Below are 16,041 nucleotides of genomic sequence, written 5' to 3'. Positions count from 1 at the left end.
ATGTATTTAAAAAAATATTTTCATCACCACAAACTAGAAATGAAACCCCAAGTCTCTAAGAGCAATAACATCTGGGCTTCTTTTAAGACTCTGAAATTAGAGAAGACGCTATGTAAGTTGATACACGGCATTACAACATAAGAACTATTTCTAAAAAATAAGATTCATGAAATTGCTAACAGATACTCCTAATTTCTTTTACCATGTTTCCAATTACTCATAACAACTATGGTCTGATAATACTAAGTAGAAACTTCCACAGGAACCAGTCCATAAGTTAAACTGTGCACTGTTCTGAATAACAGGAAGCCCCACTGTACACTGCTTTCCTTCAAAGAGTACAGAGACAGCCAGTAAATCACTCAGGGCTGTGAGCAAGTAATCCTTAGTTTGTTTATCAATGGATACAAAGTGCAGAAGTTAGTGACATTGGAAATCCAGATACTAAAGAAAGGAAATCAAGTGCTTCCTTTAAGTGAAAAGCGAGAAGTACAAGATATTTTGAAAGAAAGGAAAAAAAACATTCATATGATCTGGTACTAGGCAGTTTCAAGCATCTCTGGGAGGAGTTGAGGTAGGGGCTTAGGATGTCCTTAATATATAGGACAGACTGTTGTATCTATAATAAAAATTTTGAAAATATATTAAAATTCATTGGAGAAAAAAATTAACATAAACTATATCATCTATCTTTACAGAACTTCACTGCATATGCTATATAACCTTATATTTTCATAAATGTATACAACACATTTAATATCTAAAATATGTATGTTCAATATAATCTACTAAAATACATTTCTTTCAAATACTAAAATCATATAGTAAAGGCTTTTTCAACTTACCCAGATACTCTGTGAGCAAACTCAATTATATCATCTTTAGTCCGTGGTCCTCTATAATTATATGCCAAGTCTCCCTTTAATCTTAAAAATAAAAGATAAGAATTGGAAATTAATCATCCTCATATTTACTCTCAATCCTCCTCTACTAAAGTATAAGCTTAAAATGCATAAAACACTAAATAAGAAGAAGCTTTAAGAGCAGCGCACTTGTGTAAAGCAGAGTGTGCAGAGTCCCCTGAGAACCAGCAACTTACAATGCACAGGAAAAGGCAATGTGCCACATACACATCAGAGATACATTTTAATCTGTAGTGTAGAGTTATAGTATGAACCTTCAGAAAAGTGAGTAATTTGTACATTTACAGTCAAGAGCTTAAATCAGAGTAATTTTAATTATTCTCCATCAAGCAGAAAATAAAAGGACTAGGGACTAGATTATTTTGGTGGTAGCAAAACCCCCAACATGCATCATGAATTAGGCATAAAAATAGTTTTCCTAAAACACAGATTATCTTCCAAAAGACATGTCAATGAATAAATTTATATCTAACCAACTGTACAGATACAAAAGAGCAATTAATAGGCAAAAACAGAGCTCTTAATAACAAAGAGAAAGGACCATTAACATACACTGTAATAGAATAACATTTTCAACAAAACAAAACTAAAAACAAAGGAAAAATGTCAATTAAAAAAACCCAGACTAATATAAAAAATTTGGGGTTTTAAAATATTGGGGTAAAGTTAGTTTACTTAAAATAAAAAAACTGAAAAAAAAAAAAAGGCTTAGCTGCTCACAGCACGAAAATAAGATTAATGTAAAAAACAGGAAAATTTAGCAAAATCATTTTAAAACATTTTTTCCCAACTCACCACATTGTTTTCCAACTTAATTTCTCTAGTACACATAGATTAAAATGAATATTTATCATTTTTCTCTAATAAAGTTAGTGTCATTAATTATACAAGAATGAAATCTCTTAGATGTGATTTGCAGTGGCAAAGCAGAAACATACTGGGGCTCCTCAAGAGACCTTTCATAATTTATGATGTACACCTTAAGTGTAAGTGTAAGTGCATGTTACACAGTAAACATCCAGAACACATTTACTGAATTAGCTGTATACCACACACTTAAATATGAAGATGTATAGAGGTGAAGTTTCTCACCTTTGATCGTACTCTTGGCTTAAAAACAATGGCTGAACCCAAACCTTTGCCCTCCAAAAAAAGTACTAGAATAAGTAAAATATAAGCAGAGTGAACTATTAAAACCATACAAACATACAACACTCAACTTACAGCTTAATTGTTGGATAACCTCGAACTCCAAACTCTGAAGCAATGCCTTGATAAGAAAAAGAATAAATATTTCTAAGTTCCTTTTAAACTGAGAAAACTAAGTAATATGAGCCTTTTATTCAGAAAAAAGTATATCTATATAAACTTGATTGTTTTTAAGTATTAAATCTCACAAAGAAGAAAACCATGGCATTCATTATCTTATAATTATAGTCGTAGACTAAAATGTTTTGCAGTCTAGAAAGGAAATTTGCAAACATAATCCTTTAACAAGAACAAGGAATAGGAATGGTACCAGTGCAAGTGAGGCTGACATAATCCTTACTGTAAAGCCTGTATGTAGGCTGGAGAGTAAGCAGGGTTTTAGGGGCTCCACAATAGAAAGAAACATTTGAGGAAACTATACAATTTAACGTCTATATGAGAAATACTTTTAGCACTGATTCCTGGAAGAGTAGATATTTGTGTATGTGTAGATGTTTTAAGACATGCTAGATTAATTACTAATTAAAACTGGATAAAAAAATTGTCACTATTTGAAACAAAGAAAAATAAATCATACTAATTCAAAGTTCCAGTTCAAAAGTTCTATACACTGGGATTTGTTTCATTGTGTCTATTTGTTTCAGTCACAGTTATACAACTGAGAATAAGCTACTGTCAAATAATCTTATTTCTACATGACTGCTTTGAATAGCCCTCTTTCAAACCAAACCCAAATCATGTAACTACATACCAATATTCTACTTTATGGTTCTTCAACTTAAGTTCTGCAGTAGAAGTATTCAAAATGCCTTCAAAACTATTCTCATAACCTACTCTGAAATATTTTCAAATGATATGGCAGTGTGGGTGTCTGGATTCTAAACTAACAGTGAGTACTCAGGTAGACACTTAACACAGGTAGACAGACCAAATATTGAGAAACACAATGTCCAAAATGCACAGGAGAGGTATCTATGAAATAGTCAAAAGTTTATAACTGTACAGACAACAAAGAATAACAAGGACAGGTGGCTTAAAAAAATCAGTCTTTTATCAATTTAACTCTCAATTGCATCAAAATGTCTGTATTTAAAGTTTTGTGGTATTTAAGGAAGCATTGAGAATTATAAGAACAAAACTATGTGATCTCTAGACAGCAGTTTATGAATACTTATCAATGTTTATCAACATACTAAAAAGTACATTCTTTTTCTGTACAGTACATTGGAGACGGTATATTCAATGATAAAATAACTTATTTATGTTTATTGGATATTGTTTCTTTTCTAGTTTATGTACCGTAAGAGCCCAGTTTCCCTTTGTTCAATGGTGTATTACCAATGTCTAGAATGTGTCTGGCATGTGCTGGCTTATAGGGAAATGATTCTGCAACTGGTACATACCATCATGGAAGGAACACTCATTAAGTTATCTTCTAGGTAAATGAATGCTGACTTTACAGCTTTTCTATGAAAGAATGACTTTTGTAATAGACCATGTTTGGCCTATTAAATTAGTGACAAGATTCCTAAGAACTAAGAGCACTGCTTGCTCTTCCAAAGGTCCTGAATTCAATTCCTAACAACAACATGGTGCCTCACAACCATCTGTAATGAGATCTAGTGCCCTCTTCTGGTGTACATGCAGACAAAACATTGTGTACATTGTGGAGGAATGCTGAGTGAGTAATTGCACTGCTTAGCCAATCAGCTGGGCAGAAAAACAGTAAGTGAGAGGCGGGACTTCCTGGAGGGGAGGGGACAGTTTGAAGGCTGGAGTGAGGAGAGGTTTTTTGACAGTTGGAGGAGGAATGGGTCATAGTGGCAAGTGCTTGGAATATATGTATGTTACAAGGCTTAGAATAGTTTGATTAGTTTATGAGCAGATTAGAATCAGTTCAGATTCTGCCCAGCAAAGTGCTGGCAGCTTTAAAGTTTCAGTCTCCCTGTGTCAGTTATTTGCTTTGTAGGCCGAAAGGATACAAAATACTGTTAACAGTAAATAATTATTAAAAACATCTTAACAACAAGAAGAAAGAATGTATTACTGCTCTGGTTGGGCTGTAAGTTGGAAGGGGAAGTAGAAGAGTTTCATTGGTCTATATCCACAGAGTGTATCACACAAGGTAAAATACTTGGCAGGTGACAGTGTTCCATATGTATGAGTTTCTCTTTCCCCTTTCCCAAAGATATGCAGTTTACACAAGATGTGTTAAATGCATATTTTCTGTATGGTCAGCTCTATATAACAATGTTTTGTGAACGAGAAATATAAGCTGCAATAATCACACCTATGAAATTAAAATGTACCAATGGGCATGGAGGCATACATCTTTAATTCCAGTACTTGAGAGGCAGAGGCAGGTGGATCATTGTGAGTTCAAGGCCAGCCTGGTCTACAAAAAGAGTTCCAGGATAGCCTGGGATATTACATAGAGAAACCCTGTCTCGAAAAACAACAAAGCAAAACAAAACAAAACAACAAAGTGGGGGGGGGGGGAAGTCCCAATTAGAGTGGCTAAAAAGAAAATTATAAACGAATTCATAGCATGTAAAACACTTTCTCACCTGAACTACCAAATAAAATTTACTAGCTTTATACATGCAAGGGAGTGTTCTACCATCAAGGAATTCTATCTCTCACTTGGCTAATTTTCCTAATCACAGAACCCCTTTAAAAGGGTCAGTTAATGAATACTAAATTTAAAATATCAGATAATATAAGTGTTTTGAGTTAATGTAATATCTCTGAGGCATCACACAGTTTATCTTTAAGATATTTACAATTTAAATGCATTACATGTATTATATGTATTTTTTCTAATGACTTTTCTTTATATGTCCATTGTATTTTCCAATAAGTGATTCAAATGATCAATTAATCTGCCATTTTCCAGACTTTTTGGCACTTACTAGTTTATTTCTCATTCTCTAATAGGTTATTAAGCATTTCTTGGCCTAATGGAACTTGTTTGACCTTTAAACAATCTCTAAAGATTGGAATGGAGGCTCATAAATAGTTAAGAAGTATAATCTGATAGAGTGGACAAGTGAATGATTGCACCATAAGTAAATATGTGTGTGAGCTCCTCTGAAGCTGAAATTAAATGTGGTTATGAGCCACCCACTGGATGCTTGGAACCAAACCTAGGTAGGTCCTCTCCAACAGTAAAGTGCTCTTAACCACAGAGCCATCTTGCCAGACTCTTCTAATACGGTCAAAAACTAATTCAAACATACCAAACCAAGCATATAATCCTTCCTCTCTACAACAAGGGTATGCCAGTCATTTTATCTCCTTCTAGTATTCAAAAGTTCATTTATTTGGTTTAGTAATTCCAGCTCTGACAACTCATCTACATTCTAGATCACTAATTCACTAACATCAGTAAACTAAAAACTGCCAACTGAAACTAGCTGACAGCTTGAACATAACAAAAAGCAAAATGTCCTGCTTGCAATACAGCAGTACATCTAGGATTACAGGGCCAGTTTATCCCATCTATACCTTCAGCCTTGCAAATTACTATGAACATTATTTTTACTGCTCTGCTGTTTCCATTCAAGCCTAAGCTTCCAGGCCCCTACACAGAATACCTATAACATTTCATATAGATTATCCTTCTGTATGTATTGATCTTTTCCTTCATCTTACAAGTTTCTGCCCAAAACATTTCTTTTATCAAGTCATTTGCTTTTCCTCAAATGAGTTCTCTCCCTATTGACAAATGATAAAATGTAAAACTTTGCCTGACGTAGGAAACTCTTAATATGGCTCCTTCTGTATCATCAGATGCACTATCTACTACACCAATGGGTTTTAAGTATGAAACATTATGCAATGTTCACCACCCTAAAGATTACTGCTCCCTGATCGATCAAAAAACTAAAATTAGGTTAAGTGCTTCTTTCATAGCCACAAAATAGGATGTAAGAGTTGAGATTAAAAACATGGGCCTGTCTTGACCCAAAGTACAATCTAGAACATAAACTTACTGTCCTAAAGAAAAAAAAAGGACAGTAAGTAGCTGGGTGTGTTGCTTCATACTTTAATGCTAGTACTTGGGAGACTGAGGAAGAAGAGTGATATGAGTCCAGGGACATAATAGAATGTTCCAGGCCAGTCTGAACTACAGGGAAAGAGCCTGTCTCATTTTTGTTTTATGTTAAAGAGAGCAAGCATACATATTGCCACATAACACAATTCTTTCCTAAGTAAAAGAGAAGGAAACTAATTTTATTGAACACAAAGGATTTTACATGTATCACATCATTCAAACTTCAAAACAGCCAGTAAAGAAATATCACAATTAAATGTTTACTGATAAAGCCAAAGCTTAGGATCTTCAGAAGCCTTCCCAGTTTCACACACAAGAGCAATAGGCAGTACCAACCTTACTGTCTCTGAAGCTCTTTCCAAATTGCTCTGATACCTCACACTTCTCTAAGCTTAATTTCTTCTTTTATTATTTCCCTTAAGACACTTCTTAATGAAGATTATGTTATGGGGCATGTAGTTTCTGTCACAACTCAGTTTTGACAAAGAAGCATGAAAATAGTCTACATAACAATACACAAATGACTGTGGCATCGAATAATTCTATTTATAAAAATAGGCAGCAGGGCAGATTTGGCTTATTGTACTTATACTTGTCTCAGCTTCATTCAGTTTCTGCATCCATTTATTAATCTCATTTTCTACTTTCAATACCTTCCTAACCCTCACTTATTTTTTCTAACTCAGTCCACCTTTTAAACTTCTACTTATATCCCTATCTTTTTTCCTCAGCTTGCACTTACAAAATCAACTTTTCTATAGTAGTCTCCTATAATATATTATGATCAATGTGGACTCAATTAGGAACAAACAATGGCTTGCATGTCTACACTATGATTAAGATTAGCTCACATGGGCTGGAGAGATGGCTCAGCCATTAAAGGCTAGGCTCACAACCAAAATATAAGATTAGCTCACGTTATTTATTAAAATTTTAATAGCTAATTCATTTAACTCAAAGTATATAACCTTAAAGTATTAAGTTATTAAAGTTATTATGATAATTTTACATGATAAAACAAACATCTCTTCTACTCACCCTGAAAACAGTTTCAATTAAAATATTTCTATTATTAGAACCATAAAATAATTAACTATGAGCTTACTAGAATAGGAAGTGGCATCCATCTTTCCAACTTTAACTGGAGAACCAATGCTTTTCATTTCAAGCCCAACTTCATTCCAAATCGGTTCTAGTTTTTTACAATGGCCACACCAGGGTGCATAAAACTATACAAAAAGAAAGAAAACACACTAAGAAGCTGCATCACTATGAGGATCAATCATAATATTCAAAGAATTTATCCAAGCAATATAACAAAACAGATAAATATAGATAGATACCTCAAAACTAGTATTTTAACTTTATTTTAATTGACTATCAATATCTATTTAGAATAGAAATGTGATTGACTCAAAGTCTCTAATTCTGTGCAAATGTGTCCATGTTTATATAAAAACACTAAGTAAACAAGCATGTACCATACCACATACAATCTGTGTTCATAAAAAAATATGTTCTTAGTACAAAAAGTTAAGAGGTAGGTGAATTTCCTTAGTTCTATTGTTTTCACTAGCAGAGTAGAGGTGATCATTGAGAAATGTGACACAGGGACAAGTCAGGTTGATCAGAACCATAGCCCTTCATATCACAGAACCATCAGATTTAATTAGATCCCTGGGTTATATGATATTAACACAGTATTTATTTATTTTCATGAAATAAGGCTTATTTTTAAAGTTGATAGTATGGAACGTTCACACTGAAATAAAAGAAGAAAGATTTAAGCAGTAGATTCTCAGGTCCTATCTTCTACCTTAACAGTCACCAACTCTGCTATCTTGTTCTATTTCATGGATCGAACTCCCCCCCCCAATATTTGTTAGAGCAAACCCCCAAATTTAGCTTTGCTCAGTATTGGGATGAAAGTACGTTTGATATTATTGTTATATTAATATAACTCAAGTTCTCAAAATAATTAAGAGATGAATTAAGTCTACACTGAAATCATAACATAATCTCCTTAAAATATAATCTACAACACCTCATTATAAAAAAAGGTTACAGCTTCCCACAGAATAACGCTATTCTCAGCATTTCATCCAAAATAAATTTCTGTGCCAGGCACTAGAAAATTCTCAGGGTCATTTAAATACAAAAGTCTAAGTACACAGGAGAAAGATGGGGAGATACCTAACCAAAATAGAAAAAAATCTTGAGTTCCATCAGTGAAAGAGTCTGTCTTACATTATATAAGATGCTGAGCAACTGAAGAAGTCACAGTGTCAACCTCTGCCCTTCATAGGCACAGACATACACTACATACACTAACACACACAAGTGAATGCACACTTAACAAATATGCATGCATACATATACACCCACATACATATGGGGGGAATACAAGTATCAGTATCTGAGAAAACAAATTTGTTCTCTTTGCATAGAAGAGAGCAAAATTGATACTTAAATTTACATACTCACATCAACAAGCCATATGTCATCTTTTCGATTATCTTTAAATCTAAAAACAAAAGGAAAAATAAATCTGATTTTATATTTCTGTTTACAAACACTGTCCTTGCCAATAATATTTATTATTGCAATTGTATAATTTGTTTATTTATTTTTTAAAGATTTATTGATTATATATACAGTGCTCTGCCTGCATGTATACCTACAGGCCAGAAGAGGGCATCAGATCACACTATGGATGGTTGTGAGTCACAATGTGGTTGCTGGGAATTGTACTCAGGACCTTTGGAAGAGCAGTCAGTACCCTTAACCTCTGAGCCATCTCTCCAGACCCCCTACAATTAGTATAATTTATAAATCTGCCACTTAAGTAAAAATATTGAACTAATCATTACAGAACAAAATCTTTGAATAAAAGTTTTACATAAAAATTTTACTCAGTGACTGTTAAATCTTATCCTATCCAGTAAACATTTTAAGAATTAAAATTGAAAATTGACCAAAAAAATAAAAAATCGAAAAACTATAAAAAAGAAAGAACTTTTTGGGAAAACCACAAATGCAGTCTGTTTCCTTAATCTGGTATTCCATTTGGAACAAGGGGCTCCTCTAAACTGAACAAGTATTAGTTTTTGCTTCTTGTCTTTATTCCATTAACAATACAGCAAAACTATTTACATTATACTTTGTTAGGTTTTACATGAACTCTAGGAATGAGTTAAAATACAAAGGAAGATGTGTGCAAGAGACATGCAAATAAGTTATATATGTGTAATATGTGTAAAGACACATGTAAATAAGTTATCATATATAGCATATCATAAATTTATATAATGTACTTGAACATCCAGACTTTGTTAAAATCCCGGAACTAATCTCCAGGAGTCTTGAGGGATGACAATGTTTGTGTAAGCTCTTCACTCTTCTATTTTGAGCCTGTGCAGGAAATTTAACGCAGTGGCCTAAGGTTATACTTAGAAAACACTGCTTATAAGATTGGCCCCTTCACAGGACATTCTCCACAGCTGAGTGGAGAGTGGGGACTGACTTTCACACAAATTCTGGTGCCCCATTTGACCACGTCCCCTGGATGGGGAGGCCTGGTGGCACTCAGAGGAAGGATAGCAGGCTACCAAGAAGAGACTTGATACCTTATGAGCATATACAGGGGGAGGAGGTCCCCCTCAGTCACAGTCATAGGGGAGGGGAGTAGGGGGAAAGTGGGAGGGAGGGAGGAATAGGAGGATACAAGGGATGGGATAACAATTGAGATGTAATATGAATAAATTAATAAAATATATTTTTAAAAAAGATTGGCCCATTACTTTTATTAAGAACTTGGATTTTAGGAGGAATCCCATCATTTTTTGGTAAAGGATGCAGCTCTCATAAAATATTGGTGAAAAGCAACAAATCCAGAATTGCTGCATTGGGATCAATGTCTGAGATTCACATTCCAGGCTATAATGAACTTGTAAAATTCCATCAGTTAGTTAGCTCAAAACTCTAGGGCCACCATCAGATGCAATGCTCTCAGAAAGTCTGAGCAGGACGCAAATTCAGCAGAGCACCTAGCAAGGAGGCACAAAGCATGAGGATGTCAATGCATATCCAGAGACACATTACTGCATTTAGGTCTATAGTAATATTACAGACAATATAAGGGGTTCAACATGTTTCATCTGGTGAGGATGGCATGCCTTTAGGCTTCGGAAGTCTCCCTGCACAGGATATTTAGCTTTCACCAGGATGTGACAAATGGGGCTCCCCCCGCCCCATACTGTTTTGGTGTCTTTTCACAGTTGGATTCCCTTTTCATGGAGCACTGTCTTGTTTATCTGAGTGAAAACACTGACTGGCACTATGACAAGATACAGTTCAGTTTTCACATTCAGGCATCAAGCAAGGTACTCTATTTTGTAATGAAAGAGCCTTCAGGTGAGCATCCACTTCAGGAGCAAAATGATTACCAAAAGTGAAACCTCCCCTGCTCAGGCAGTTACCATTATAAGAGCAGTGTGAAGCCAGGTGTGGTGGTACACACCTGTAATCTTAACATTCGGGAGGCAGAGGCAGGCAGATTACTGTGAGTTTGAGGCTAGCCTAGACTACAAAGAGAGTCCAGGTCAGCCAGCACTGTTACACAGAGAAACCCTGTCTCAAAAAGCAAAAAAAGAAAAAAAAAAGAGAGAAGTGTGAAAAAGTGGTTGAAAGTGAAATACCCCACAAGATACCATTGAGTTCTTGCTATCAAAGAATTTTCCTTAAACATATAGTTTCTTTTTTTTTTTCCTTGTTGGGAAAACATATAGTTTCTATAAATAATCTTCAAACACAACTTCAATGCCCATCACTAGGACTAGAACCCATGGGATGTTCATACTTCTTTGTAATCCATAAGTACCTGTATTCAAATGACCATACTACTTACTACAGCCATTCTATTACACAGTTGGGTGCCAAGGTGGATAATGGGGACAAGGAACAAACTGAAATTGTCTGAAGAAATTGTTTTGTGAGTAAGAAAGTTTATTGTGCAAGCAGGATCAGGGTTTAGATTCTAGCACCCACAAAAAAAGCTAACACCATGCCTGGATCCTCAGTGTTACAGGGTAGGGACAGGAAGAGTGTTGGGGCCTACTAGATACTGGCCAGAACCAGGTTAATGGAAAGACCCCGTCTCAAAGACATAAAGCAGTAGAGCAGGACTACCAGAGTATTCGTCTGTCCTCTGCACAAGCATACAAAGGCTGTGCTCACATATACAAACTACAAACACACGCCCACACCATTTCACACAGAAAAGCAAAACTGGAAGTAATAAGTACTGATTCATCTACTGTTAACAATGAAAGATATAAGATAAAAAGGATAGTAGCTCCTTGGTAGGTGGTGTTTGTTTCCATCATGAAATAGTACCATACAAGCATCATGCAGATGAAGTACAGACAGGGAAATCTATCTCACTGATGAAGAACACAGAAGAAAAGATTTCTGCCTCTCTATAAGTAGAAAAGTAACTAAGTTAAAGACTTCAAAAAGAACATTTTAGTAGCAAAGTATATGAAAAAAAATGCCAAAAAAAAAATGTACCAACAAGTAGGCTAGGAATGCTGGTATACTTCTGAGCCTGGTTGGCATGGGAAGCTTGAGTCCTTGGCTACAAGTCCCTCCAGAGACTGATTGCACACCAAATCTGGTATAGGAGAGGCACCCATGTGGCCTGCCAAGGAAGAGATTGTTGTCAGTTGCCGTGAAGGCAGAAATACTGACCTTGAATTTTGCAATGAAGCTAGTTTTCCCACCTATTGTGAGCAAGATCTCACGAATAAACCTGTTATACTATAGATTAAGCACCGAATTCCAGCGCTAACTTTGTATGATTAAACCAAAAAAAAAAAAAAAAAAACAATAAGGAGACTTTTGTTGGGTTTTCACCTTATAACTATTAGCAGAACTCTCTGCAGCACTCTTCCATTTTGCATGTAAATGGCAGGCACTCTATACAACTCCTGAAACAAAACTGACAATGTTAATATCAGTCACCACAGCACCTATTATTAAAAGATTAGATTCATGTGTGGATATTTAGAAGGCATCTGAGTTAGGCAAAGTTAAACAGTATTTAATAGTATTTTACACATATATGTATACTCACGATTCATTTAGATCTTCTACAAATCCTTTACAGACAGCCAGGTCAAGTAAAATAACTGGAAAGGACAAAATGTAGAAGATAAATGATTCATTACTTTGTTTTTACCTTTAGTCTAAATTGCCTATTCAATGTTTGAATTTTTTTTTTACTATCTATCAAAAAAAAAAAAAACCAAACCTCACCAATGATCCATTACAAGATTTAAGTGACACAAAAGCATAATTAGTTCATCCAATCAGTAAAAATTTACTCTGCATGCAATCATATTGCAAGGGACAAGCACTATGAAAGTACATATAATAATAGTTGTTTGTTCTACATATTTCCACTCTCGTTTTATTTTTCCTTTTCGCTATTTTTCTGCCCTAGACATTAAAATAATTTCCCCTTTCTCTAGTAGCATTTATCCCTTCGATATCAAGTCCAAATACAATTCACCAAAATAGGTAGAAAAAAGACTCACACCTCTAACACTGGCTCACTGAGGGTTTTTAATAGGTGGCTGAATCAAGGGGTGAACCACAGAGAACCCAAATATCCGTGACAGCAGAGGGCTGAGAGCTTAAAAGATGCATGGTTTCTCTTTATACCACAGTTCTGGATATCTGACTAGGATCTGCCCTTAGGCATCATCCTCTTCTTTAGCTTGGGCAAGGAAAGCCTTTTACTGTAACAAGACCCTGTAACCTATGGCTAATTGGGGCTCGACATTCCTTGTCTGTCTACCAATGGAGTCACGGAAACTTCCTGGTCGCAGAGAAGGTAGCCGTACTCTCGGGGCGTCTGCGAGCGCAGAGTCCCGCTGAGGAAGCCTGACCCACAGAGGAGGTCGGATGAATACTCTAAGCACCCCGCGGCGCGACCCCGACCCGGCCCAACCTCCCACCGTTCCCCACTGCCCCGCGCGCTCCTCACCCACTGCGCAGAGCCAGAGGGCGGCCCAGCTCCTGCGCTCCGCAGCACTCGCCATGGAGCGTGGCGTGGACCCCGCGATGAGCGCGCCCGGAGACATACAAACCCCGGAGCCAAGGCCCGCCTGCCCGGAAAAGAAAGCAAGGAAGACCTGGGCGGTAGACAACGCCGGGGCGGGGCGGGGCGGGGCGGGGCAGGGCGGGCTGGTACCCTTCAGGGTCCCGGTAGTCCGGAGGTCTTAGCCGCTGAGCATGCGCAGGATGCGACGCATGCGCAGGATGCGACGCATGCGCAGGATGCGACGCATGCGCAGGATGCGACGCATGCGCAGGATGCGACGCATGCGCAGGATGCGACGCATGCGCAGGATGCGACGCATGCGCCTGAGTACTGCGCAGGCGCATTCGAGTTCCCACGGAGCCTTTTCTCCCTCAGAGCTCTGAAGAGCATGGGTATCGGCATGGGCTTCTTCCTGTGACGGTGCGAGTGTGCCATGGGACTCTCCTCAGAATGTACATACGGCATTGTCGGGTGAACTTAATGCTGTAGGTGAGGTAGGGTCCAACATGCACTGTAAGCTTGAGTTTTGTCTCATGTTTTAAACTTGCTACTAAGTCCAGTGAACTCACTTGTACACCGAGATGTTACACTGATAGGTGGAAATCGTGCTTTAAAATAGAGGACTAGATTGCTGAGCTCGGACACCCTTTGTGTAAATACTTATTTAGAATCTTATAAATCAGTTAATTACTGTGCCATTATGGATGGGAGAACAATGAACAGTTAATGGTTGCTCCAGTGTTGTATGTGTCATTTTCTTAAGTGGCAGGTTGTTATGCTTATGTAAGCAGCGGCAGTGATACTCAGTGCATTTTACACACACACACACACACACACACACGGACGCACGCACGCACGCACGCACAAACACACTGATCCAAGTTCATCATAAATACTTTTTAAAATGTGAAAGAATAAAAAGAGAATTGCTTCTTCTGAAATTTAAAAAAAGGAAGTTAATTATAATATCTTCTTGGTTATGTTTTTACTGTTTCCTGATTATCTGTAGACCGAAATCCTTAGTATAAAATGTTTGTAGCATCCTTCATACTTTATTACGACACGTTTATGAAAACAATACACTTGTAAGTCGGTCCCTGTGTTAGTCACTGACTTTGATGAAAAAAAATTTTTTTTAGTAGGAATGAAGTGCCAGAGGATTTGGATTACATTAGTTCTTAGAATTTATATTATGAAAACAGAGCATACAAAGGCAGAAGAGTAGAGGAAGGAGAAAGGGAAAAGGGAATATGTGAGAAAAGTCCCTCACAGGTTCGTATATTAATTATTCCTCAGCTGGTAGTGCTCTTTAGAGAAGTTCTAATATTTGGTTGGACATGGTCCCTAGCTGGATGAAACAGAGCCTTAGGATCAGGACTTACATGTTTCACACCACCTGGGCTCTCTGCTCCCTCACTGCCAGTGCAATGTGACCAGTTGCCCTATACCCACCTCTGCCTCAGCACCTTCCCCAGTCATATTGCACTAAACCCTCTGAAACCAATTTTTTAAGAAAATCCAATTACTTCTTTCAAGTATTTTATCACAGCTATGAGAAAAGTAACTAATACAGCTGTACATACAGCATAAATTAGCAGGATGAACAACTTTGTAAATATATAAAAAGTTAAAGCTCAAACATTAAAAATAAAGAAAACACATTCAAGAATGAAATCAATTTTAGAATTAGCCTTTAGATAAATTAATTCAGATTTTAAATACTTCCATAAAGAAAGCAGTAGAATCAGTTTCTAAAATGTGCTGATATGCTATCTATTTTTATTAAAAAACAGTTATTACCAATACTTTTCCAGCAAAACAAAAACAGTAGGAAAAGATTTATTGGATGTGGTTCACAAGATAAGTAAGACCCATAATCTGAAGGTGTAAACCAGTGATAGAATTCTGAAACCTAAGAATTCAGGGCAGCAGCTAGGCATGGTGGCAGACATGCCTGTGAACCTAACACTTTAGGAGGCAGAGGCAGTTGGATTTCCATGATTTTGATGCCAGCCTGGACCACAGAGTGAGTCCAGGAGAGCCAAAGCTACATAGTCTTTTAAAAAAAGAAAGAAAGAAACTCAGAGCAGGCAGTAGCAACACATGAATGTCCCAGTTCAGTGTGGATTTGCCTTCTCATCACTTGTTCTATCTAAGATGGTTATGAGTGTGATCCCCACCCACACTGAAGAAGACTGCCTACTTTTCTAAGTTTCTTAATCTGTCACTGAACCCTTCCAGAAAAAATTTCACAGGCACACTCAGAATAATATCTCACTACCTATCTAAAAATCCTTTAATGCATTAATTAGGTACATAAAAATGCCTATCAAATTGTCGTTTGAAACTTATCAAGAATAGGAACAGTAGACATTATTCACCAGTTCATTTAACAAGGCCAGTAGAAAGTTGATACAAAACCCAGATAAGCAAATGTGAGAAAGAAATACAGAGAATTCACTTAAGAATGGAGATGATGTTCTTAAGGAAAGACCATAGGCTCATATGTCTGAAAGTTTGATCTCTAGCTGGTAGGATTGTTTGGGAAGGATTAGAAGGTATGACATGTTGAAGGACGTGTGTAACTAAGGGTAGGCTTTCAATTTTATCTTGAGGTTTCAAAAAGCAAACACCACTCCCGGTTAGCACTCTTCCTCATGCTTGTGGTTCAGATATAAACTCTTAGCTACTGCTCTAGCACCAGGGCTTACTGCCACCATGTTCCCACCATCATTGTAATGGACTTA

General features: G+C 36.7%; 1 protein-coding gene and 1 long non-coding RNA gene across 10 annotated transcripts in view; one reads left to right on the top strand and one right to left on the bottom strand.

Annotated features, from left to right (window-relative positions):
- The window catches only part of LOC311599889 (protein disulfide-isomerase TMX3-like), a 34,360-nt gene extending 20,880 nt beyond the window's left edge, over window positions 1–13,480 (bottom strand). For 2 of the 6 annotated variants that reach the window (XM_084785971.1, XM_084785972.1), the window contains exons 1-6: window positions 13,238–13,479; window positions 12,323–12,377; window positions 8,674–8,713; window positions 7,295–7,418; window positions 2,148–2,193; window positions 846–926 (exon numbers count right to left, since the gene is read on the bottom strand). In XM_084785971.1, coding sequence (XP_084642097.1) covers window positions 846–926; window positions 2,148–2,193; window positions 7,295–7,418; window positions 8,674–8,713; window positions 12,323–12,377; window positions 13,238–13,334 — 443 coding nt within the window. In that variant the 5' untranslated portion in view covers window positions 13,335–13,479. Of the gene's footprint in view, window positions 1–845; window positions 927–2,147; window positions 2,194–7,294; window positions 7,419–8,673; window positions 8,714–11,757; window positions 12,081–12,102; window positions 12,177–12,322; window positions 12,378–13,237 lie in introns of those variants that run through there. The other 4 variants (XM_084785974.1, XM_084785973.1, XM_084785976.1 and 1 more) reach the window with 4 other exon arrangements.
- Window positions 13,481–13,639: 159 nt separating this feature from the next.
- Window positions 13,640–16,041, top strand: part of LOC311599267 — a 73,072-nt gene continuing 70,670 nt past the window's right edge. For 3 of the 4 annotated variants that reach the window (XR_014779842.1, XR_014779844.1, XR_014779845.1), the window contains exon 1: window positions 13,640–13,788. This is a non-coding gene — a long non-coding RNA (uncharacterized lncRNA). The remainder of the gene's footprint in view (window positions 13,789–16,041) is intronic. The other variant, XR_014779843.1, reaches the window with a different exon arrangement.

The sequence above is a fragment of the Acomys minous genome (assembly GCF_964271855.1).
Source record: "Acomys minous genome assembly, chromosome: 6".
Classification (NCBI taxonomy): domain Eukaryota; kingdom Metazoa; phylum Chordata; class Mammalia; order Rodentia; family Muridae; genus Acomys; species Acomys minous.
The sequence above is the reverse complement of the archived record's forward strand: the minus strand, read 5'-3'. Positions and strand labels throughout refer to the sequence as shown.